This window comes from Bombina bombina, chromosome 4, assembly GCF_027579735.1.
Source record: "Bombina bombina isolate aBomBom1 chromosome 4, aBomBom1.pri, whole genome shotgun sequence".
NCBI classification, from domain to species: domain Eukaryota; kingdom Metazoa; phylum Chordata; class Amphibia; order Anura; family Bombinatoridae; genus Bombina; species Bombina bombina.
The window spans coordinates 535,796,079-535,821,468 of NC_069502.1; the positions used below are offsets into that span (position 1 = coordinate 535,796,079).

Here is a 25,390-nt window from a genome sequence, read left to right on the forward strand (position 1 = left end):
AAATTGTTGCTAATTCAAAATAAACATTGTGCTCTGTTCCGTGAACAAAACTATCAGAACTAAGTGGCTGAAACACCTACTAATTTAAAGCCCATTCCCCTAAGAGGAGAGTCTGCCTGCTCCGGAAGGCCGCTTCCCCATTCTCTACACCTGGGATGTGACTAGCTGATATTTGACATTGATGTCTCTCCGCCCACAGAAGGATCTTAGACATCTCCTGTATCGCCACAGAACTCTGTGTACCACGGTTGTGATGTTGTCCATTTGGAATCGGATATAACAGACAGAATGAACTGGGGCCACGCTAGAAGCGCATTGTAGGTCGCCCTCGACTCGAGGATGTTGATCGGAAGTATAGTCTTATACTTCTCATAATTCCAAAGATGTATAGACATTTCTTTATACAAGCATTGGCTTATGCCTTTGTTACAAACTACAGAGATCTGGAAGGTGGTGGGTATATTTAAAGAAAGGAGAAAAGCCTTAAAACATTGGAAGTGATGAACTTTCAACCTTTAAGTGAATTGCTTGACTTGTTAGTGGAAAAGTGCTGAAGCTACATAATGTGAGAAACCTACTAACCCATTAACTGCTGAGCCATTTCCACCCCTGTGAGTAGGGCGTTGCAATCAGGTCTGAAAGCGGCCCCCCTAGGATGACAGCAAGTGGTCGTCATCTGACGTAATGGCATAGTGCGGATGACGTTCTTGTGTTATCATCCACAGTTAAATGGTTTAAAACAATTATTTTAATGTCTACAAAAGCAATAATATACTTCTAATAGATCACTGTAATGGTTTTGAGATGATGACTATTTTAATTATTTACTTATTTATTAACAAAAACTCTTAGGCTTTACATACTTGATAAAATGAAGCAGAACATCTGAGATGAATTTTGCAGTTTTTACAATAGGACTTCCAGGCTCATTAAATGTACGGGTGTTGTGTTCAATGTATCTCACCTCCCACATTAATGAAGACAGGCGCCTAGAATGTAATCAAAGAAACACACATAACATTTAAAAAAATAAAGTTTCAAAATTTAGATAAAGCATTGAATTAAAATTAAAAGTTTTCAATATACTTCCATTATCAAAACATGCAAATTCTTTTTATATGCAAACTTTGAGTCTCCAGCTCCTACTGAGCATGTGAAAACTGCACAGTATATAAAAGGAAATTTAAGCTTACCTGATAAATTTGTTTCTTTTTGGACACGATGAGTCCACGGATTTCATCCTTACTTGTGGGATTACGCCTCCTGGTCAACAGGAGGAGGCAAAGAGCACCACAGCAGAGCTGTATATATAGCTCCTCCCTTCCCTCCCACTCCAGTCATTCAACCAAAGTTAGGAAGAGCTAAGGTGCAGAGGTGTCTGAAGTTTAACAAAATAAAGACCTGTCTAATAAAAAACAGGGCGGGCCGTGGACTCATCGTATCCAAAAAGAAACAAATTTATCAGGTAAGCATAAATTTCCTTTTCTTTTTAAGGATACGATGAGTCCACGGATTTCATCCTTACTTGTGAGATACAATACCAAAGCTATAGTACACAAATGAAAATGGGAGGGACAAGACAGGTAAAATTTAGAAAAAGTGTGAAGAGAAGACCAAGTTGCAGCCTTGCAAATCTATTCAACAGAAGCATCATTTTTGAATGCCCATGAGGAAGCAACGGCCCTAGTAGAATGAGCCGTAATTCTCTCAGGAGGCTTCTGTCCAGCAGTCTCATATGCAAAACGGATGATACTCTTCAGCCATAAAGAAAGAGAGGTAGCCGTAGCTTTCTGACCCCTATGTTTCCCTGAAAAAAACACAAACAAAGAAGATGATTGACAAAAATCCTTAGTAGCTTGCAAGTAGAACTTTAAAGCACGAACCACATCTAAATTATGTAGCAGACGTTCCTTCTGAGAAGAAGGATTAGGACACAAAGATGGAACCACAATTTCCTGATTAATGTTCTTATCTGAAACAACCTTAGGAAGAAACCCAGGTTTAGTACGCAACACCACCTTATCCGCATGAAGGAGAATTATATTGTAATGCTGAAAGCTCTGATACTCTTTGAGCAGAAGAAATAGCAACCAAAAATAAAACTTTCCAAGATAACAACTTAATATCTATGGAATGCATAGGAGCAATAGGTCTAAATACAGACCTGATTCTAGTCAGAGCCTGACAAAAGGATTGTACATCTGGAACATCTGCCAGACGTTTGTGTAACAAAATAGACAAAGCAGAAATCTGTCCCTTTAGGGAACTAGCGGATAACCCCTTCCTGGAGAAAAGACAAAATTCTGGGAATCCTTACCCTACTCCATGAGTAACCCTTGGATTCACACCAATAAAGATATTTACGCCATATCTTATGGTAAATCTTTCTAGTAACAGGCTTACGTGCCTGAATTAAAGTATCTATGACCGAATCAGAAAAACCTTGCTTGGACAAAATAAAGTGTTTAATCTCCAAGCAGTCAGCTGCAGAGAAACTAGATTCGGATGATGGAAGGGACCCTGAATGAGAAGGTCCTTCCTCAATGGAAGCCTCCAGGGCGGCAGAGATGACATGTCCACCAGATCGGCATACCAAATCCTGCGAGGCCACGCCGGAGCAATGAGGATCACCGATGCCCTCTCCTGTTTGATCCAAGCGATCACCCGGGGAAGAAGAGCAAACGGTGGAAACACATACGCTAGGCTGAAGGACCAAGGAACTGTCAAGGCATCTATCAGCTCGGCCTGGGGATCCCTGGATCTGGACCCGTTCTGACGAGAAGCCATAAGGTCCAATTCCGGCCGACCCCACCTGCGAATCAAGCTTGAAAATATCTCCGGATGGAGTTCCCACTCACCCGGATGAAAGGTCTGTCTGCTCAGAAAATCCGTTTCCCAGTTTTCCACTCCTGGGATGTAAATTGCCGATGACAATAGTGAGCCTCCGCCCACCGAATTATCTTGGCTACTTCGGACATCGCTAAGGAACTCCATGTTCCCCCCCTGATTGTTGATGTAAGCCACTGTCGTTATGTTGTCCGACTGGAACCTGATGAATTGGTTCGCGGCTAACTGAGGCCAGGCTCGAAGTGCATTGAATATTGCTCTCAACTCTAGGATATTGATGAGAAGGAGAGACTCTGACTGAGACCACACCCCCTGAGCCTTCAGGGAATTCCAGACTGCTCCCCATCCTAACAGGCTGGCATCTGTTGTCACTATCATCCATGAGGGTCTGCGAAAACATGTCCCCCGGGACAGATGATCCAGTGACAACCACCATAGAAGAGAGTCCCTTGTCTCCTGGTCTAGGTTTATTTGAGGAGACAAATTTGTATAATCTCCATTCCACTGCCTGAGCATGCTTAGTTGCAGAGGCCTAAGATGAAAGCGAGCAAACGGAATAATGTCCATTGCCGCTACCATCAAACAGATTACCTCCATGCATTGAGCCACCAACGGACGAGGATTGGACTGAATAGCTCGACGTGTTCAGAATCTTTAGCTTTCTGACCTCTGTCAGAAAAATTTTCATTGAAACAGAGTCGATTAAAGTTCCCAGAAAGGAAACCCTTGTCTGAGGGACCAACAAACTCTTTTCCAGCTTTATCTTCCACCCGTGGGTTCTCAGAAAGGAAAGCACAATTTCGGTATCGGACTTTGCCAGTTGAAATGATGATGCCTGGATCAGTATATCGTCCAGATAAGGCCCCACCGCAATGCCCAGAGGCCTTAGGACCGCCAACAAAGACCCCAGAACCTTTGTGAAAATTCTGGGCGCCGTGGCCAGACCGAAAGGGAGGGCCACAAACTGAAAATGTTTGTCCAGAAAGGCAAACCTTAGAAACTTGTGATGATCTCTGTGGATAGGCACATGAAGATATGCTTCCTTTAGATCCACCGTTGTCATAAATTGGCCCTCCTGGATCAATGGAAGAATGGTACGAATAGTTTCCATCTTGAAGGATGGAACTCTGAGGAACTTGTTTAGACTCTTGAGATCTAAGATAGGTCTGAAAGCTCCCTCTTTTTTGGGAACTACAAACAGATTGGAATAAAAGCCCTGTCCCTGTTCCTGAATTGGAACAGGACAGATCACTCCCATGGAGGAGAGGTCTCTTGCACAGCGTGAGAATGCCTCTCTCTTTATCTGGTCTAAAGACAATCGAGAAAGAAGAAACCTTCCTCTGGGAGAAGAATTTCTGAACTCCAGTTTGTATCACTGAGACACTATATTTATTGCCCAGGGATCCTGAATGTCTCTTATCCAAGCCTGGACAAAGAAGGATAGTCTGCCCCCTACTAGATCCAGTCCCGAATCGGGGGGGCAACCCTTTATGCTGACTTGGGTGCAGCAACGGGTTTCTTGGACTGTTTGCCCTTGTTCCAAGCCTGGTTGGGTCTCCAGGTAGACTTGGTTTGCAAATAGCTCCCTTCCTGTTTAGAAGAAGAGGAAGGGGGGATTCCCTTAAAATTTCAAAAGGAACAAAAATTACTCTGTCAACCTCTCTGTTTGGAATTTTTATCCTGAGGGAGGAAATGACCCTTGCCTCCCGTGATGTCAGAAATAATTTCCTTCAAGTCAGATCCAAACAGGGTGTTCCCCTTGTAAGGGATAGCCAAAAGCTTAGACTTGGATGATACATCCACAGACCATGATTTCAGCCACAAGGCTCTGCGTGCTAAGATGGAAACCCCCAAACTCTTAGCCGCCAATTTGGTAATCTACAGAGAAGCATCTGTAACAAAAGAATTAGCCAATTTAAGAGCTTTAATTCTATCCTGAATCTCTTCCAAAAAAGTCTCAGTCTTAAGAGATTCTTCCAGAGCTTCAAACCAATAAGCAGCCGCACTCGTAACTGTGACAATGCAGGCTGCCGGTTGCAAAAGCAACCCTTGATGAACATAAAGCTTCTTAAGGAGACCCTCTAATTTCTTATCCATAAGCTCTTTGAAGGCACAACTATGCTCAATAGGGATAGTAGTTCGTTTAGCTAAGGTGGAAATAGCTCCTTCCACCTTAGGAACCGTCTGCCAAGAATCCCTGATAGCGTCCGCTATAGGATAGATCTTCTTGAAAATGGGAGAAGGAGAGAATGGAATACCCGGTCTCTCCCATTCTTTAGCAATAATCTCTGAAGTTCTCTTGGGAACTGGAAAAACATCCAAATAAGAAGGAACTTCTAGATATCTGTCCAACTTACTCAATTTATCTGGGGGAACTACAATTGAATTGCAGTCGTCCAAAGTCACCAAAACCTACCTCAATAACAGGCGGAGGTGTTCCAGTTTAAACCTGAAGGAAACCACTTCTGAATCTGTCAGTGGCAAGGCGTTTTCTGATTCAGAAAGTTTGCCTTCAGATAGGACCTCCAATTCAGAGGCCTGTGATGGTACATCTGATATCGCTATTAAAGCATCAGAAGCTGTATTGACCACGTGGGTGTCCTTCCTTCTGCGTTTGCCTTGCAATACGGGGAAGTCAGATAACGCTTCTGAAATTGTAGATGACATAACTGCAGCTATGTCCTTTAGTGTAATCGCAGAAGCTGCGAGGTACTGGGCTGCGCCTGAGCAGGCGTTAAGGGCTGTGATGCTTGGGGAGAAAGTTGCGGCATACTCTGTATCTCATCGGTAGAACCCCGAGAAGCATCCGCTTTTGTCAACTCTTTATAAAAAAACATTTGTTCTCTAAACTGTAATGCCCTCTCAGTACATGAGGGACAAAAAGTAACAGGAGGTTCCACATTGGTATTCAAACATAAGGAACATGTAACATTCAGAAGATCTTCCATGGCAACAAAGCAAATTTGGTTGTGGGTTGCAGAAAAATAAGCAAGAAAAAATAATAGAACAACCTAATAAGACTGTAGACAAACTGCTTCTGAAAATAACGTGTAACTGTGCCTTTAAATTTCATTAACATAAATTAACAGCACTCACACTCTTGTAGTTCTAACATGAGACTTAAAAGAATAACCCAAAGTCTTTTAAAAGCAAGACTGCCGTTAATCTAAAGAGCCTCTGCCACCTCAACAGCTCTGCTGAGACGCCTACCTGTCCCCTCGTTACTCAGACTACTGTCCTCCGAGTTTCGAACTGCCCAAGACCGCTTGCTTCAATATCTTACCATGCGGTCTTAGCAATGCCAGCAAAATCACTGATCTGCTCCGTATGGGACTTTGTCAGAAAAACAACTGTGCAGCTTTTCCTGAGCGCGTGAAGATAACACCGCCCTTCGTGGGCGTTAACGAACACGCTAGTACTTCCTGTTTAATAAAATGCCGAAAACTAATGTCCCAGCATAAGTTACTGAATAATACCCATGCGGTCTTAGCAATGCCTTAAAACACGCTCATATTCCGGAACCTCAATTAAAAACAACTACCCCTACACCGGAGTCTTAATATTGTAACTCTGTAACCAGGGTCCCCAGCGTCAAGCCCACAGTCTACCTGCGCTCTAACAATAAAGGGAATAACATCCATTTTATATCCTGAGCACTCCTTATCCTGATCTTCCCCCACCGCATCTTCCCTTGTATTAAATAGAGAAGTCCTGAGGTGTATATTAAATTAAGGAAGTCAGATGAATAAAATTTACAGCTGTCTCTGAGCTAGTACTGTCCCAGAAAATAAAGCTGCACATACCTTAGTGCTGAGCGACAGCATGAACAGTCTCACAGTATTAAGAAGTCTTCTTTCCTTCCTGCCGTTCTGTGGAGACATACAGGGTCTTAGTTAATATATGCTAAGACCATCATCTGAAGGGCAGCACACAGTATGGGAGGCGCAGTGAGAAATTAATCCCACCAGTTCCCAATGCTTTAAAGCCACCTGTATCTCTGCTCCAGAGGCTGACAAGGAATACGGCTACACCCTGTAATAAAATAGTACTCACTGGAACCATTTTAAAAATAAAAAACTCTTGATTGAAGAATCTAAACTAACACCTAACTTTAGCTCTTCCTATTACTAACACAGGCAAAGAGAATGACTGGAGTGGGAGGGAATGGAGGAGCTATATATACAGCTCTGCTGTGGTGCTCTTTGCCTCCTCCTGTTGACCAGGAGGCGTAATCCCACAAGTAAGGATGAAATCCGTGGACTCATCGTATCCTTAAAAAGAAATTTATGCATTTTGTGATTGGCTGATAGCTGTTACATGATACAGGGGGAGACAAAATTGTATTAACTTCAATTTGCCAGAAAATATTCTACAGCTCTTTTCAAATTCAAACTGCTATTGCATTGTATTTTTATTATGCGTCTGTTGGACATTTATTCAATTATAATGTATTTTGTGGTCCTTAAGTATTAGATACATAAAAACAAAATCGTCAAAACTAAACTTTATTATTCTTTGTATAATATTACAAGTGTTGCAAACACTGCTGCCATATAGTGCTCAAGTAATAATATGCATTCTCTGGGTCCTACCTCAGTATGCTATCTAGAAAGGAAAATTAAAAGCATAAAGGGCGCCTCATAGTGCAGACTGTGTGACAGATGTATGACAGCAGTTTTAAAAAACCCTCAAATGGGTAACTCACACTTTTAGTTGGCACTATATGATGAATAGTGTAGACAAAGCAAGCTGGTTATTGCAGTCACCAGCTGACTGACCCTCCGGTGAGTTCCTCCCAAATGCCAATTCATTTTGGCTTTAGGCAAGTTAGGACACTTTTTTTTTTAATTTTATTACAAATCCATTATCAGTTACATATGCAGAAATGAAAAAGAATCAGAAATCAATTGCAGACTTTAAAATTTGGCTTTACAAGCAGCAACAAGTAAGTATTTATCCTGTCATCAATAGAGTAGTTTTAAAGAAACTATGGACAAAGGACATACCAACGAAAAATACATAAAAAACAAAGAAAAATAAAAACCTCTTTGTCTCTACCTCTACCCCCCCTCCCAGACCCTCCCCCATCTCCTGCCCCCAAAAGGATTAGTTCCAGTTGATTTGTTTGACCTGTATTATCAGATTTATCTGGTTTTTATAGTCTATCCCCATATAATTAACAAACTTTCCCCAGACATTAACATATTTCTCAAGTTTTTCTGGATTATACATTTTATAGTCATACTCTTCCAAAAGCACATATCTCATCAGCGCATTTTTGAGCTGGTTAATTGTGGGGAGTCTGCTGTTAATCCAGTTTTTAAAAATCAGTGTTCTCATTTTCAAAATTGCTATCTGAATGAATCTAGTATTTTGGCCCCACTGTGGATGTTTAGTAAGAAATATTACATTTACTTCTGAAAGTAGAACCTTTATTTTAAGAATGCGGGTTAACAGAAATTCCACCTTCGCCCATAATTGTAACTGTCTAGGACAAGCAAATATTAGGTGTATAAGATTTGGATTATATTTAGAACATTTAATGCACTTATTCTCTATTCCTTTCTTCCATTATTGTACTCTTTTAGGGGTCAAGTAGTCCTGGATGCATAAGTCTTAGATGTGATTCTCTGATGGATGTAGATACATCTTTTTTGTATATACTCTGCAAACTTTTTTGTATAGTTTTGTCATCTCCACCAGAGGGTAGAATATTTACCCATTTAGTGTATAGTTCATCTATCTGCTGTTTTTCAAATGAAGATAATAGTATTTTATAGATAACTGATAGTGAGCCCGACGCTGCTTTGGAGTGGTCTAAAAGCGGATGTTTTTGGAAAAAGTGAATCTGGGGCCTCTTGAATAACCTTGTTTAAGTAATGTTTTGCTTGCATAAAGTGAAAGTTATTTTTGGATGGTACTTTATACTTCTCTTGAAATTATATAAAAACAAAATTTATGCTTACCTGATCAATTTATTTCTCTTGTGGTGTATCCAGTCCACGGGTTCATCCATTACTTGTGGGATATTCTCCTTCCCAACAGGAAGCTGCAAGAGGACACCCACAGCAGAGCTGTCTATATAGCTCCTCCCCCAGTCATTCGACCGAAGACAAGCAAGAAAAAAAGGAGAAACTATAGGGTGCAGTGGTGACTGTAGTTTAAAAATAAAAAACACCTGCCTTAAAATGACAGGGCGGGCTGTGGACTGGATACACCACAAGAGAAATAAATTTATCAGGTAAGCATAAATTTTGTTTTCTCTTGTAAAGGTGTATCCAGTCCACGGGTTCATCCATTACTTGTGGGATACCAATACCAAAGCTTTAGGACATGGATGAAGGGAGGGACAAGGCCGGAACTTAAACGGAAGGCACCGTTGCCTGTAAGACCTTTCTCCCAAAAATAGCCTCCGAAGAAGCAAAAGTATAAAAATTATAGAATTTAGAAAAGGTATGAAGCGAAGACCAAGTCGCCACCTTACAAATCTGTTCAACAGAGGCCTCATGTTTAAAAGCCCATGTGGAAGCTACTGCTCTAGTAGAATGAGTTGTAATTCTTTCAGGAGGCTGCTGGCCAGCAGTCTCATAAGCTAAGCGTATTATACTTCTTAGCCAAAAAGAAAGAGAAGTTGCCGAAGCCTTTTGGCCTCTCCTCTGTCCAGAGTAGACAACAAACAAAGCAGATGTTTGACGAAAATCCTTTGTAGCTTGTAAATAAAACTTTAAAGCACGAACCACATCAAGATTGTGTAATAGACGTTCCTTCTTTGAAGAAGGATTAGGACATAGTGAAGGAACAACAATCTCCTGATTGATATTCTTATTAGATACCACATTAGGAAGAAACCCAGGATTGGTACGTAACACTACCTTATCTGCATGGAAATCAGATAAGGGGAATCACATTGTAAAGCAGATAACTCCGAAACTCTTCGAGCCGAGGAGATAGCTACTAAAAACAGAACTTTCCAAGATAAAAGCTTAATATCTATGGAATGCAAAGGTTCAAACGGAACCCCTTGAAGAACTTTAAGAACTAAATTTAAACTCCATGGCGGAGCAACAGGTTTAAACACAGGCTTGATCCTAACTAAAGCCTGACAAAACGCCTGAACGTCTGGAACCTCAGCCAGATGTTTGTGCAAAAGAATAGACAGAGCAGAAATCTGTCCCTTTAAGGAACTAGCTGACAAACCCTTCTCCAATCCTTCTTGGAGAAAAGATAATATCCTAGGAATCCTGACCTTACTCCATGAGTAACCCTTGGATTCACACCAATGAAGATATTTACACCATATCTTATGATAGATTTTCCTGGTGACAGGCTTTCGAGCCTGAATTAAGGTATCAATGACCGATTCGGAAAAATCATGCTTTGATAGAATCAAGCGTTCAATCTCCAAGCAGTCAGACGTAGAGAAATTAGATTTGGATGTTTGAAGGGACCTTGAAGTAGAAGGTCCTGCCTTAGCGGCAGAGTCCATGGTGGAAAGGATGACATGTCCACCAGATCTGCATACCAAGTCCTGCGTGGCCACGCAGGGGCTATCAAGATCACCGAAGCTCTCTCCTGCTTGATCTTGGCAATCAGACGAGGGAGCAGAGGAAACGGTGGAAACACATAAGCCAGGCTGAAGGACCAGGGCGCTGCTAGAGCATCTATCAGCGCTGCCTTGGGATCCTTGGACCTGGACCCGTAACAAGGAAGCTTGGCGTTCTGACGAGACGCCATGAGATCCAGTTCTGGTTTGCCCCAAAGTTGGATCAACTGGGCAAATACCTCCGGATGGAGCTCCCACTCCCCTGGATGAAAAATCCGCCTCCCAGTTCTCTACTCCTGGGATATGGATAGCTGAGAGATGGCAAGAGTGAACCTCTGCCCATAGAATTATCTTTGAAACCTCCAACATTGCCAGGGGGCTCCTTGTTCCCCCCCTGATGGTTGATATAGGCTACAGTCGTGATGTTGTCCGACTGAAATCTGATGAACCTGACCGCAGCTAGCTGAGGCCAAGTCTGAAGAGCATTGAATATCGCTCTTAGTTCCAGAATGTTTATCGGAAGGAGCCTGAGCCTTCAGGGAATTCCAGACTGCACCCCAGCCCAGAAGGCTGGCATCTGTCGTTACTATAGTCCATTCTGGCCTGCGGAAACTCATTCCCTTGGACAGATGGACCCGAGATAGCCACCAGAGAAGAGAATCCCTGGTCTCTTGATCCAGATTTAATAGAGGGGACAAATCTGTGTAATGCCCATTCCACTGATTGAGCATGCAAAGTTGCAGTGGTCTGAGATGTAGGCGGGCAAACGGAACTATGTCCATTGCCGCTACCATTAATCCGATTACCTCCATACACTGAGCCACTGACGGACGAGAAATGGAATAAAGAGCATGGAAGGAAGTTAGAAGTTTTGACAACCTGACCTCTGTCAGATAAATCTTCATTTCTACTGAATCTATCAGAGTTCCTAGGAAGGAAACTCTTGTGAGAGGTGAGAGAGAACTCTTTCCTTTGTTCACCTTCCACCCGTGAGACCTTAGGAATGCCAGAACAATGTCCGTATGGGACCTGGTGATTTGAAAAGTTGACGCCTGTATCAGGATGTCGTCTAGGTAAGGGGCTACTGCTATACCCCGCGGTCTTAGAACCGCCAGAAGGGAGCCTAGAACCTTCGTAAAGATTATTGGTGCCGTGGCTAACCCGAAGAGAAGAGCCACAAACTGGTAATGCCTGTCTAGGAAGGCGAACCTGAGAAACTGATGATGATCCCTGTGTATCAGAATATGTAGATAAGCATCCTTTAAATCCACGGTAGTCATATATTGACCCTCAAGGATCATAGGTAGGATGGTTCGAATAGTCTCCATCTTGAAGGATGGGACCCAGAGAAATTTGTTTAGGATCTTGAGATCCAAGATTGGTCTGAAAGTTCCCTCTTTCTTGGGAACTATAAACAGATTTGAATAGAAGCCCTGCCCCTGTTCCTCCTTTGGAACTGGGTGGATCACTCCCATAACTAGTAGGTCTTGAACGCAATGTAAGAATGCCTCTCTCTTTATCTGGTTTGCAGATAATTGTGAGAGATGAAATCTCCCCTTTGGAGATGAAGCTTTGAAATCCAGAAGATATCCCTGGGAAACAATCTCCAGAGCCCAGGGATCCTGGACGTTTCTTGCCCAAGCCTGGGTGAAGAGAGAAAGTCTGCCCCCCACTATATCCGGTCCCGGATCGGGGGCTACTCCTTCATGGTGTCTTAGAGGCAGCAGCAGGCTTTTTGGCCTGTTTCCCCTTGTTCCAAGCCTGGTTAGGTCTCCAGACTGGCTTGGACTGGGCAAAATTTCCCTCTTGTTTTGTAGAAGAGGAAGATGAAGCTGCGCCACTCTTGAAGTTTCGAAAGGAACGAAAATTAGTCTGTTTGGTCCTTAACTTGTTGGACCTATCCTGGGGAAGGGCGTGGCCTTTTCCTCCAGTAATATCAGAAATGATCTCCTTCAGTCCAGGCCCAAATAGGGTATGCCCTTTGAAGGGGATATTGAGAAGTTTAGACTTTGAAGTGACATCAGCTGACCAGGATTTAAGCCATAGCGCCCTACGTGCCTGAATGGCAAAACCTGAATTTTTAGCCGTTAGCTTGGTTAAATGAAAACGGCGTCAGAAATAAATGAATTGGCTAACTTAAGAGCTTTAAGCCTGTCAAGGATATCATCCAATGGGGTCTCTACCTGTAAAGCCTCCTCCAGAGACTCGAACCAGAAAGCCGCTGCAGCAGTGACTGGGGCAATGCATGCAAGAGGCTGGAGAATAAAACCTTGTTGTATAAAGATTTTCTTAAGGAAACCCTCTAATTTCTTATCCATAGGATCTAGGAAAGCACAACTGTCCTTGACAGGAATAGTTGTACGCTTAGCTAGGGTAGAGACTGCTCCCTCCACCTTAGGGACCGTCTGCCACAAGTCCTGTGTAGCGGCATCTATAGGAAACATTTTCTTAAAAGCAGGAGGGGGAGAGAACGGCACACCTGGTCTATCCCATTCCTTAGTAATAATTTCTGAAAACCTCTTAGGGATTGGAAAAACATCAGTGTAAACAGGCACTGCAAAGTATTTGTCCATTTTACACAATTTCTCTGGGACTACAATGGTGTCACAGTCATCCAGAGTCGCTAAAACCTCCCTGAGCAACACGCGGAGGTGTTCAAGCTTAAATTTAAATGCTGTCATTTCAGAGTCAGACTGAAGTAACGCCTTCCCTGAATCAGAGAAGTCACCCACAGATAGAAGCTCTCCTGCTTCAACTTCTGCACATTGTGAGGGTATATCAGACATAGCTACTAAAGCGTCAGAGAGCTCTGTATTTGTTCTAGCCCCAGAGCCGTCTCGCTTTCCTTGTAACCCTGGCAGTTTGGACAATACCTCTGTGAGGGTATGATTCATAACTGCCGCCATGTCTTGTAAAGTAAAGGCATTGGACGCGCTAGATGTACTTGGCATCCCTTGAGCGGGAGTTATAGGTTCTGACAGGTGGGGAGAGCTAGATGGCATAACCTCCCTTTGACAAAGCAGTTGGCGAAACGCGCGTCAGGCGTTCGCACTACTTCTTTTGTGACTTTGTTTAAAAAATTAGTATACTTATGGTTTATACCTTAAATTTTGCTGATCATGTTAGTTAGTGGGTAATACGCATGGGGAAACCAGGGTTACTTGTTTTGTATAATACTCGCTCTAGTGGTTGATTGATAATAGCAGCACCAGTCGCCTCTACAAAACTTTATAATTGATATATAACATGCTGTATACATTGCTCAATCTAGCAACCAAAATATAGCGATTATTCTGGTGTTAACCATTTAATAACAGCATTATATGCTCCCACATTGTTACACCAGACTCCTATACTTTTATAAGGATAAATAATGTGCAGTATGCATTGCTAGATCTAGCATTCAACAGGAGCTAACCGCTCTGGTGGCTGAAAGAAACCATTAGCATGAGATACCTCCACATTGCTGCACTAGACATTTAAATTTTAAAACAGAAACCAAATGTGCTGTATGCACCGCTAAAACTAGCACCTTATAGAAAATATTTGTGGTGTTACTCACTTCTAGAACGAATTTACACTACCTACTACCTAAACGATCTGATGATTGTGTGCTCTTTGCACAGTTATATGTACTAGTTAATCTACAAGAAATTTTTTTTGGTAGCAGTATGTGTTCTGTGCTTTAGGCACCTTTGTAAAGTCCTAGAACCATCTAAATTATGTTTTAATATCACTAATCTATACGGGTGTCCCTGGTACCCATAGTATTTAACTACCTAACTGATAATCCTGGTGGTAGCCTGACACAAACTCATACAATTTATTGTGTTGAATAAAGAGTTGCCAGTCTATCTGGCTCAAGCATTGTCTTAACTCTACTAATGATTCAATAATAAAACACTGACACTGTTCTTTATATGAATCTAACATATTTGTCAATATACACCAGGGTTACTATTTACAAATAGATAATTATTGTGAATATTCCCATCCCAATTTATGGGAAACACTTCTTTCATTGTAATCGCTCACAAAAGAAGCAAGTCTACTAGTATTTTCACTATAGGGCAGTTTCTTTTGGAACTAACCCTAATTTTTTAACTGATTATATCACTTAACCAAGTATCCCAATTTATCTGATGTAGCTTTTTATTGCTGTTACCCCTATTGGTGTCCAGGTGTTATTATACCCTACAACTTAATTTTGTTGCTAACATCCTATGACACAGTGTGTCCTAGCTGAATAGGATTGATATGATGGTACAGAGTTAATACACTTTATATGGTCATCCCCCCCTCTCTCTTCAGCTACATTTATGTTCTTAATTTAAAATCAAAATATTTTTGTGTGTATAATTTTTTTAGTCCTATTTATAATAAAAGTTATATTTTAAATACCTATATACCTCGTGCTAACCTACGGTACAGCTATTTAGGCTCTTTAACAAGTGTGCCACACGATACCTCTTTCTCCTAACTTTAAATTACATAACCTCCCTTTTGTCAGTCTCAGAAACCTCAGGTGATAAATCTTTAAAAGCCATAATATGGTCTTTATAACTTATAGAAAGGTCAGTGCATTTGATACACATTCTAAGAGGGGGTTCCACAATGGCTTCTAAACATAATGAACAAGGAGTTTCCTCTATGTCAGACATGTTTAACAGACTAGTAATGAGACAAGCAAGCTTGGAAAACACTTTAATAAATGTGAAAAAAACAATAATAATAAACGGTACTGTGCCTTTAAGAGAAAAAAAACTACCACATAAACTGCAAAACAGTGGGAAAAAAAGTAGTAAACACTACGAAATGTTTACAGTGTGTATAAGGGACTAAAGCAGCATTGCACCCACTTGCAAATGGATGATTAACCCCTTAGGCCCAAAAAAACGAATTAGAAAAACATTAAACCTGTTAACAGTCAAACACACTGCCACAGCTGTGCTGTGGCTCCTACCTGCCCTTAAAAACGATTTTTGCAGAAACAAAACCCTCTATAGAGGTCCTATAAGCCAGAGGACTCCTTCAGGGAAGCTGGATGTTTTAGACTGAAAACGAAAATAGGCCCCTCCCACCATGCACTCAAAGTCAGAGGGCCTTAAAAAAGTACTCCTAGGAGTAATCTAACAAGCCATGTGGAAATTAGGCCCCAAATAAAGATTTATCACCCTCAGAGAAAAAACGTTTTTATTTATAAATCATGCAAATGTTTTTACACTAAGTAATAACAGAATTTATGTTTACCTGATAAATTACTTTCTCCAACGGTGTGTCCGGTCCACGGCGTCATCCTTACTTGTGGGATATTCTCTTCCCCAACAGGAAATGGCAAAGAGCCCAGCAAAGCTGGTCACATGATCCCTCCTAGGCTCCGCCTACCCCAGTCATTCGACCGACGTTAAGGAGGAATATTTGCATAGGAGAAACCATATGATACCGTGGTGACTGTAGTTAAAGAAAATAAATTATCAGACCTGATTAAAAAACCAGGGCGGGCCGTGGACCGGACACACCGTTGGAGAAAGTAATTTATCAGGTAAACATAAATTCTGTTTTCTCCAACATAGGTGTGTCCGGTCCACGGCGTCATCCTTACTTGTGGGAACCAATACCAAAGCTTTAGGACACGGATGAAGGGAGGGAGCAAATCAGGTCACCTAAATGGAAGGCACCACGGCTTGCAAAACCTTTCTCCCAAAAATAGCCTCAGAAGAAGCAAAAGTATCAAACTTGTCAAATTTGGTAAAAGTGTGCAGTGAAGACCAAGTCGCTGCCCTACATATCTGATCAACAGAAGCCTCGTTCTTGAAGGCCCATGTGGAAGCCACAGCCCTAGTGGAATGAGCTGTGATTCTTTCAGGAGGCTGCCGTCCGGCAGTCTCGTAAGCCAATCTGATGATGCTTTTAATCCAAAAAGAGAGAGAGGTAGAAGTTGCTTTTTGACCTCTCCTTTTACCAGAATAAACAACAAACAAGGAAGATGTTTGTCTAAAATCCTTTGTAGCATCTAAATAGAATTTTAGAGCGCGAACAACATCCAAATTGTGCAACAAACGTTCCTTCTTCGAAACTGGTTTCGGACACAAAGAAGGCACGACTATCTCCTGGTTAATGTTTTTGTTAGAAACAACTTTTGGAAGAAAACCAGGTTTAGTACGTAAAACCACCTTATCTGCATGGAACACCAGATAAGGAGGAGAACACTGCAGAGCAGATAATTCTGAAACTCTTCTGGCAGAAGAAATTGCAACCAAAAACAAAACTTTCCAAGATAATAACTTAATATCAACGGAATGTAAGGGTTCAAACGGAACCCCCTGAAGAACTGAAAGAACTAAGTTGAGACTCCAAGGAGGAGTCAAAGGTTTGTAAACAGGCTTGATTCTAACCAGAGCCTGAACAAAGGCTTGAACATCTGGCACAGCTGCCAGCTTTTTGTGGAGTAACACAGACAAGGCAGAAATCTGTCCCTTCAAGGAACTTGCAGATAATCCTTTCTCCAATCCTTCTTGAAGAAAGGATAGAATCTTAGGAATCTTTACCTTGTCCCAAGGGAATCCTTTAGATTCACACCAACAGATATATTTTTTCCATATTTTGTGGTAAATTTTTCTAGTTACAGGCTTTCTGGCCTGAACAAGAGTATCAATAACAGAATCCGAGAACCCTCGTTTTGATAAGATCAAGCGTTCAATCTCCAAGCAGTCAGCTGGAGTGAGATCAGATTCGGATGTTCGAACGGACCTTGAACAAGAAAGTCTCGTCTCAAAGGTAGCTTCCATGGTGGAGCCGATGACATATTCACCAGATCTGCATACCAAGTCCTGCGTGGCCACGCAGGAGCTATCAAGATCACCGACGCCCTCTCCTGATGGATCCTGGCTACCAGCCTGGGGATGAGAGGAAACGGCGGGAATACATAAGCTAGTTTGAAGGTGCTACTAGTGCATCTACTAGAGTCGCCTTGGGATCCCTGGATCTGGACCCGTAGCAAGGAACCTTGAAGTTCTGACGAGAGGCCATCAGATCCATGTCTGGAATGCCCCACAGTTGAGTAATTTGGGCAAAGATTTCCGGATGGAGTTCCCACTCCCCCGGATGTAATGTCTGACGACTCAGAAAATCCGCTTCCCAATTTTCCACTCCTGGGATGTGGATTGCAGACAGGTGGCAGGAGTGAGTCTCCGCCCATTGAATGATTTTGGTCACTTCTTCCATCGCCAGGGAACTCCTTGTTCCCCCCTGATGGTTGATGTACGCAACAGTCGTCATGTTGTCTGATTGAAACCGTATGAACTTGGCCTTTGCTAGCTGAGGCCAAGCCTTGAGAGCATTGAATATCGCTCTCAGTTCCAGAATATTTATCGGTAGAAGAGATTCTTCCCGAGACCAAAGACCCTGAGCTTTCAGGGATCCCCAGACCGCGCCCCAGCCCATCAGACTGGCGTCGGTCGTGACAATGACCCACTCTGGTCTGCGGAAGGTCATCCCTTGTGACAGGTTGTCCAGGGACAGCCACCAACGGAGTGAGTCTCTGGTCCTCTGATTTACTTGTATCTTCGGAGACAAGTCTGTATAGTCCCCATTCCACTGACTGAGCATGCACAGTTGTAATGGTCTTAGATGAATGCGCGCAAAAGGAACTATGTCCATTGCCGCTACCATCAAACCTATTACTTCCATGCACTGCGCTATGGAAGGAAGAGGAACGGAATGAAGTGTTTGACAAGAGTTTAGAAGTTTTGTTTTTTTGGCCTCTGTCAGAAAAATCCTCATTTCTAAGGAGTCTATTATTGTTCCCAAGAAGGGAACCCTTGTCGACGGAGATAGAGAACTCTTTTCCACGTTCACTTTCCATCCGTGAGATCTGAGAAAGGCCAGGACTATGTCCGTGTGAGCCTTTGCTTGAGGAAGGGACGACGCTTGAATCAGAATGTCGTCCAAGTAAGGTACTACTGCAATGCCCCTTGGTCTTAGCACCGCTAGAAGGGACCCTAGTACCTTTGTGAAAATCCTTGGAGCAGTGGCTAATCCGAAAGGAAGCGCCACGAACTGGTAATGCTTGTCCAGGAATGCGAACCTTAGGAACCGATGATGTTCCTTGTGGATAGGAATATGTAGATACGCATCCTTTAAATCCACCGTGGTCATGAATTGACCTTCCTGGATGGAAGGAAGAATTGTTCGAATGGTTTCCATTTTGAACGATGGAACCTTGAGAAACTTGTTTAAGATCTTGAGATCTAAGATTGGTCTGAACGTTCCCTCTTTTTTGGGAACTATGAACAGATTGGAGTAGAACCCCATACCTTGTTCTCCTAATGGAACAGGATGAATCACTCCCATTTTTAACAGGTCTTCTACACAATGTAAGAATGCCTGTCTTTTTATGTGGTCTGAAGACAATTGAGACCTGTGGAACCTCCCCCTTGGGGGAAGCCCCTTGAATTCCAGAAGATAACCTTGGGAGACTATTTCTAGTGCCCAAGGATCCAGAACATCTCTTGCCCAAGCCTGAGCGAAGAGAGAGAGTCTGCCCCCCACCAGATCCGGTCCCGGATCGGGGGCCAACATTTCATGCTGTCTTGGTAGCAGTGGCAGGTTTCTTGGCCTGCTTTCCCTTGTTCCAGCCTTGCATTGGTCTCCAGGCTGGCTTGGCTTGAGAAGTATTACCCTCTTGCTTAGAGGACGTAGCACTTGGGGCTGGTCCGTTTCTACGAAAGGGACGAAAATTAGGTTTATTTTTGGCCTTAAAAGACCTATCCTGAGGAAGGGCGTGGCCCTTACCCCCAGTGATATCAGAGATAATCTCTTTCAAGTCAGGGCCAAACAGCGTTTTCCCCTTGAAAGGAATGTTAAGGAGTTTGTTCTTGGAAGACGCATCAGCTGACCAAGATTTCAACCAAAGCGCTCTGCGCGCCACAATAGCAAACCCAGAATTCTTCGCCGCTAACCTAGCCAATTGCAAAGTGGCGTCTAGGGTGAAAGAATTAGCCAATTTGAGAGCACGGATTCTGACCATAATCTCCTCATAAGGAGGAGAATCACTATCGATCGCCTTTACTAGCTCATCGAACCAGAAACACGCGGCTGTAGTGACAGGGACAATGCATGAAATTGGTTGTAGAAGGTAACCTTGCTGAACAAACATCTTTTTAAGCAAACCTTCTAATTTTTTATCCATAGGATCTTTGAAAGCACAACTATCTTCTATGGGTATAGTGGTGCGTTTGTTTAAAGTAGAAACCGCTCCCTCGACCTTGGGGACTGTCTGCCATAAGTCCTTTCTGGGGTCGACCATAGGAAACAATTTTTTAAATATGGGGGGAGGGACGAAAGGTATACCGGGCCTTTCCCATTCTTTATTTACAATGTCCGCCACCCGCTTGGGTATAGGAAAAGCTTCTGGGAGCCCCGGGACCTCTAGGAACTTGTCCATTTTACATAGTTTCTCTGGGATGATCAAATTCTCACAATCATCCAGAGTGGATAATACCTCCTTAAGCAGAGCGCGGAGATGTTCCAACTTAAATTTAAATGTAATCACATCGGGTTCAGCTTGTTGAGAAATTTTCCCTGAATCTGAAATTTCTCCCTCAGACAAAACCTCCCTGGCCCCCTCAGACTGGTGTAGGGGCATTTCAGAACCATTATCATCAGCGTCCTCATGCTCTTCAGTATCTAAAACAGAGCAGTCGCGCTTACGCTGATAAGTGGGCATTTTGGCTAAAATGTTTTTGATAGAATTATCCATTACAGCCGTTAATTGTTGCATAGTAAGGAGGATTGGCGCGCTAGATGTACTAGGGGCCTCCTGAGTGGGCAAGACTCGTGTAGACGAAGGAGGGAATGATGCAGTACCATGCTTACTCCCCTCACTTGAGGAATCATCTTGGGCATCATTTTCAGTGTCACATAAATCACATTTATTTAAATGAGAAGGAACCTTGGCTTCCCCACATTCAGAACACAGTCTATCTGGTAGTTCAGACATGTTAAACAGGCATAAACTTGATAACAAAGTACAAAAAACGTTTTAAAATAAAACCGTTACTGTCACTTTAAATTTTAAACTGAACACACTTTATTACTGCAATTGCGAAAAAGTATGAAGGAATTGTTCAAAATTCACCAAAATTTCACCACAGTGTCTTAAAGCCTTAAAAGTATTGCACACCAAATTTGGAAGCTTTAACCCTTAAAATAACGGAACCGGAGCCGTTTTTAACTTTAACCCCTTTACAGTCCCTGGTATCTGCTTTGCTGAGACCCAACCAAGCCCAAAGGGGAATACGATACCAAATGACGCCTTCAGAAAGTCTTTTCTATGTATCAGAGCTCCTCACACATGCGACTGCATGTCATGCTTCTCAAAAACAAGTGCGCAATACCGGCGCGAAAATGAGGCTCTGCCTATGATTAGGGAAAGCCCCTAAAGAATAAGGTGTCTAAAACAGTGCCTGCCGATATTATTTTACAAAAATACCCAGATTAAATGATTCCTCAAGGCTAAATATGTGTAATATATGAATCGATTTAGCCCAGAAAATGTCTACAGTCTTAATAAGCCCTTGTGAAGCCCTTATTTACTGTCTGAATAAAAATGGCTTACCGGATCCCATAGGGAAAATGACAGCTTCCAGCATTACATCGTCTTGTTAGAATGTGTCATACCTCAAGCAGCAAAAGACTGCTCACTGTTCCCCCAACTGAAGTTAATTCCTCTCAACAGTCCTGTGTGGAACAGCCATGGATTTTAGTAACGGTTGCTAAAATCATTTTCCTCTTACAAACAGAAATCTTCATCTCTTTTCTGTTTCAGAGTAAATAGTACATACCAGCACTATTTTAAAATAACAAACTCTTGATTGAATAATAAAAACTACAGTTAAACACTAAAAAACTCTAAGCCATCTCCGTGGAGATGTTGCCTGTACAACGGCAAAGAGAATGACTGGGGTAGGCGGAGCCTAGGAGGGATCATGTGACCAGCTTTGCTGGGCTCTTTGCCATTTCCTGTTGGGGAAGAGAATATCCCACAAGTAAGGATGACGCCGTGGACCGGACACACCTATGTTGGAGAAATAGGTATTAACATGAATATTATCCCTTTTTGCAAGCATGATCCCAGTCGTGGTTAAATCACTGTATCAGGCTTACCTTAAATATACCAGGCACTGTCAGCATTTTCTAGACCTTATCTCTCTAGAAAAAAATATACTGAACATACCTCAAAGCAGGCAATCTGCAGACCGTCCCCCCAACTGAAGTTTTCTTTCCATACTCTTCAGTTATGTGTGAGAACAGCAATGGACCTTAGTTACAAACCGCTAAGATCATCAAACCTCCAGGCAGAAGTCTTCTTCCAATTTCTGCCTGAGAGTAAAAACAGTACAACGCCAGTACCATTTAAAAATAACAAACTTTTGATTGAAGGTAAAAACTACACTAAGTCACCACATCTCTCTTGATACTTCCTTTCTTGTCAAGAGCTGCAAGAGAATGACTGGGGGTGGCAGTTAGGGGAGGAGCTATATAGACAGCTCTGTTGTGGGTGTCCTCTTGCAGCTTCCTGTTGGGAAGGAGAATATCCCACAAGTAATGGATGAACCAGTGGACTGGATACACCTTTACAAGAGAAATTATATCTCTTTTTAGCCTTTAGGTTACACAAATGCCCAATATTAGTTATATTAAATTCCTTCCATCTCCGAAACACTGTATATTTCAGACCTGGAGGAAACTGAACATTCCCTAGTAGGGGTAATCATTTAGAACTACTAACATTTATTTGCAACAGTTTCATAGAGGACCTCCATGCTTTAAGAATATCTCTTAACAGGGGGTAATGATACATTTTCTTTCCTAATTCTTTATTAGAGGCATGAAGAACAAAGTTAAGAGATAGGGTTCACATAGTCTGTTATCTAGATTTCGATTGGTCAACTTCGTTGTTTGAAATAGCCAGTTTAGTGGGAATCTCAAAAGAGTAGCATAATTGTATAGCAATAGATTGGGTAAAGCTAGGCCCCCTCTATTATAAGGGAGGTATAATTTATTCAATTTGATCCTGGGCTTTCTGCCCTGCCATAGGAAATCATGTAATGCTTTAAAAAAAAATCTAGAATCCTGGTGTTTAATTAGTAATGGTAACATTCCTAAGATGTACAAAATCTTTGGAAGGATGAACATTTTGTAAGCTGCTACCCTACCAGAAAGTGAAGAGAGGAAAGCTAGACCAACTTTTTAGTTTATTAATACTATTGTCTAGAATCTTTGTTATATTATCTTTATACCAATTCTTCCGGTGAAGAGGACAGTAAAATCCCTATGTATTTAAGAAGTTGTGTTTCTAGAAATGGATGATCAATATTAGAGTTAAACTTTTTTAGCCATAGTACACTTGATTTAGAAAAAATGATTTTATACCCTGATACTTTTCCATAAGTCTCTAAATAAGTGATTATCTCCTTAATTTGTTCATCAGGTGTAGTTACACATAGCAGGAGATAATTCGCTAACAGAGATATCTGGAAAATCTCCTTTTCCATTTTACAACCAATCAAGGTGTTCCTCAATTTTAATGCAAGTGGTTCCAAAGCTAGGTCAAAGAGGAGTGGTGACATCGGACACCCTTGCCTAGTCCCTCTGTATAGTGGAAAGGGTGCTGAAATGTTGCTGTTTATCAGAATGGTGGCATTAGCATCAGAGTATACATTTGAGATTAAATCTAAGAAATTGCCAGAAAATCCAAATTCTATCAAGGTTTGGTGCAAAAAATCCCATTCCAATCTGGTGAAGGCACCCTTAAGGTTAGGACACTTAAGAGTATAACAGAGCAGCCAATCTTACACAATTTTAACTGGAAAAATAAAAACTTTTAATAAAATCAAGTTACAAAACAGCATACAACTAGTTTCTCAGCTCAACAATGAGCCGTTTCATCAGGCATGTTTTAGGAATAAGCTTGCACTCCCTATATGCATTATCCCTAAGGTCTGTTGCCATAGAGATGTTAAAGGGACATGAAACACAAATTCTTTCTTTAATTATTTAGATAGAGAATGCAATTTTAAACAACTTTCTAATTCACTTCTATTATCTAATTTGCTTCATTCTCTTGATATCCTTTGTTAAAAAGCATATATAGATAGGCCTCTGTAGCTGCTTATTGGTGGCTGCACATAGATGCCGCGTGTGATTGGCTTACCCATCTGCATTGCTATTTCTTCAACAAAGGATCTAAATAATGAAGCAAATTAGACAATAGAAGTAAATTAGAAAGTTGTTTAAAATTACATTATCTATCTGAATCATGAAAGAAAAATTTGGGGTTTAAAATCCCTTTGATTGCTTGTAGATGTCTCAATCATAAAAACAACACAATATACATAAAATATACATTAAAGTACAGGTCATACAAAATAAAATACCTATTCGTATAACATCCTCGATGGCTGCATTTCATAAAAAATACTATTGCATACAAAATTATTTTGCTGCATTGTGGTGACGTGATAGGGTCTACAAGTGATCCTATTGGACAATCGAAAGTGAATCAGTTTTTATTTATCCAGTTACAATTGTGTAAGACTGGCTGCTCTGTTATACCCTGGTGTGTCCTACCCTGCCTAAAGCCAAGAAGATTTGGAATCAACAGGAATTTGGGAGGAGCTCACCGGAGTGTCAATCTGCTGGTGACTGTAATAATCAGCTTGCCTTCTCTGCACTATTCATCATATAGTGCCAACTAAAAGAGAGTGTTATCCATTTGGGATTTTTTAAACTGCTGTTATGCATCTGCCACACCTGTCTGCACTATGAGGTGCCCTTTACGCTTTTCTTTTTAGAATTCTTCCGGTGATCCCAAACCTTTTGAAGAGGAGCCGTCCTAGAGGACTGGACCTCCATATCTGGATGAACTGTGATATTTTATCGCGGATTGAGAAATTTTAGATTTTCAGTATTTACATATTGTGTTCATGAGCATTACCACCCCCTAAAACTTTGTTCGTAAAATTTTTACATTATCTGGAAAGGAGTTTCTAAAAAAGTAAATTTTATTATGCAAGTAAATTCGGAAGTGTGATTTTTTTAAAATGCAATTCAGATGTAACTAACCTGTAGAATCTGTTTTCTAGCCTCTGTTTGATGGTACTGAGATCAGTTGGATATGCAACAACGGTGCTGTACATTGGATAGGCTTGGAGATCCACTGGTGCAATAAATGCAGAACTAATATCTAAAAATATTATGAGACAAAAAAAAAATAAGTATCACACACACCATATATATGTATAGGGCATTCCATCCTAACCAGGACAAAGCTAGCCACAAATTAATTGGCAACAATAAAAATAAAAATAATTCTCATCTGATAATTTAATTTCCTTCTTGGTAGTGAGAGTTCACAAGAAACGTTCATAACCTATGGGAATAACCAAACCCGGCCAACAGAAGGAGGCAAAGACACCCCAACAAAGCTTAAATATCCCTCCCAGCAGTTCAAGCCGAGGATAAGGAAAAGTAAAGAGAGAGACAAGGGGTACAGAGATGCAAATGACTTCCACCACTACACATAATGCCTTATGGCAGCGGCTTGGACTCTCACTGCCAAGAAGGAAACTAAATTATCAGATAGAATTTTTTTTATTTTCCTTCTATTGGCAGTAATAGTCCACAAGAAACATTCATAATCTATGGGAAACCAATACCCAAGCTGAGAAGTACACAAATGTTCGGGAGGGAAGGCAGTTCTAAGCACTAGGCACCACCACTTGTAGAACCTTTCTCCCAACAGAAACCTCCGCTGAGGCAAACACATCAAATCAGTAGAACATTGTTAAAGTGTGCAAAGAAGAGCGTAAAGTCACTAGGCAGTAGGCCTACCCCGTCGAGGGTTCATAGTGGCCTGAAGCGACCAAGGTCACATCCACGGGTTATTAGACAGGGACGTACAAATTAGCAGACACTTGTGATTCTGCCAATGGGCCC

General features: G+C 41.7%; 1 protein-coding gene across 1 annotated transcript in view; it reads right to left on the bottom strand.

Moving 5' to 3' along the window:
- The window catches only part of PHIP (pleckstrin homology domain interacting protein), a gene marked incomplete in the record, with an annotated part of 1,163,892 nt that overhangs the window by 261,694 nt on the left and 876,808 nt on the right, over nucleotides 1–25,390 (bottom strand). Inside the window, 2 exon segments of the mRNA XM_053710468.1 lie at nucleotides 864–989; nucleotides 24,518–24,638. Coding sequence (XP_053566443.1) covers nucleotides 864–989; nucleotides 24,518–24,638 — 247 coding nt within the window.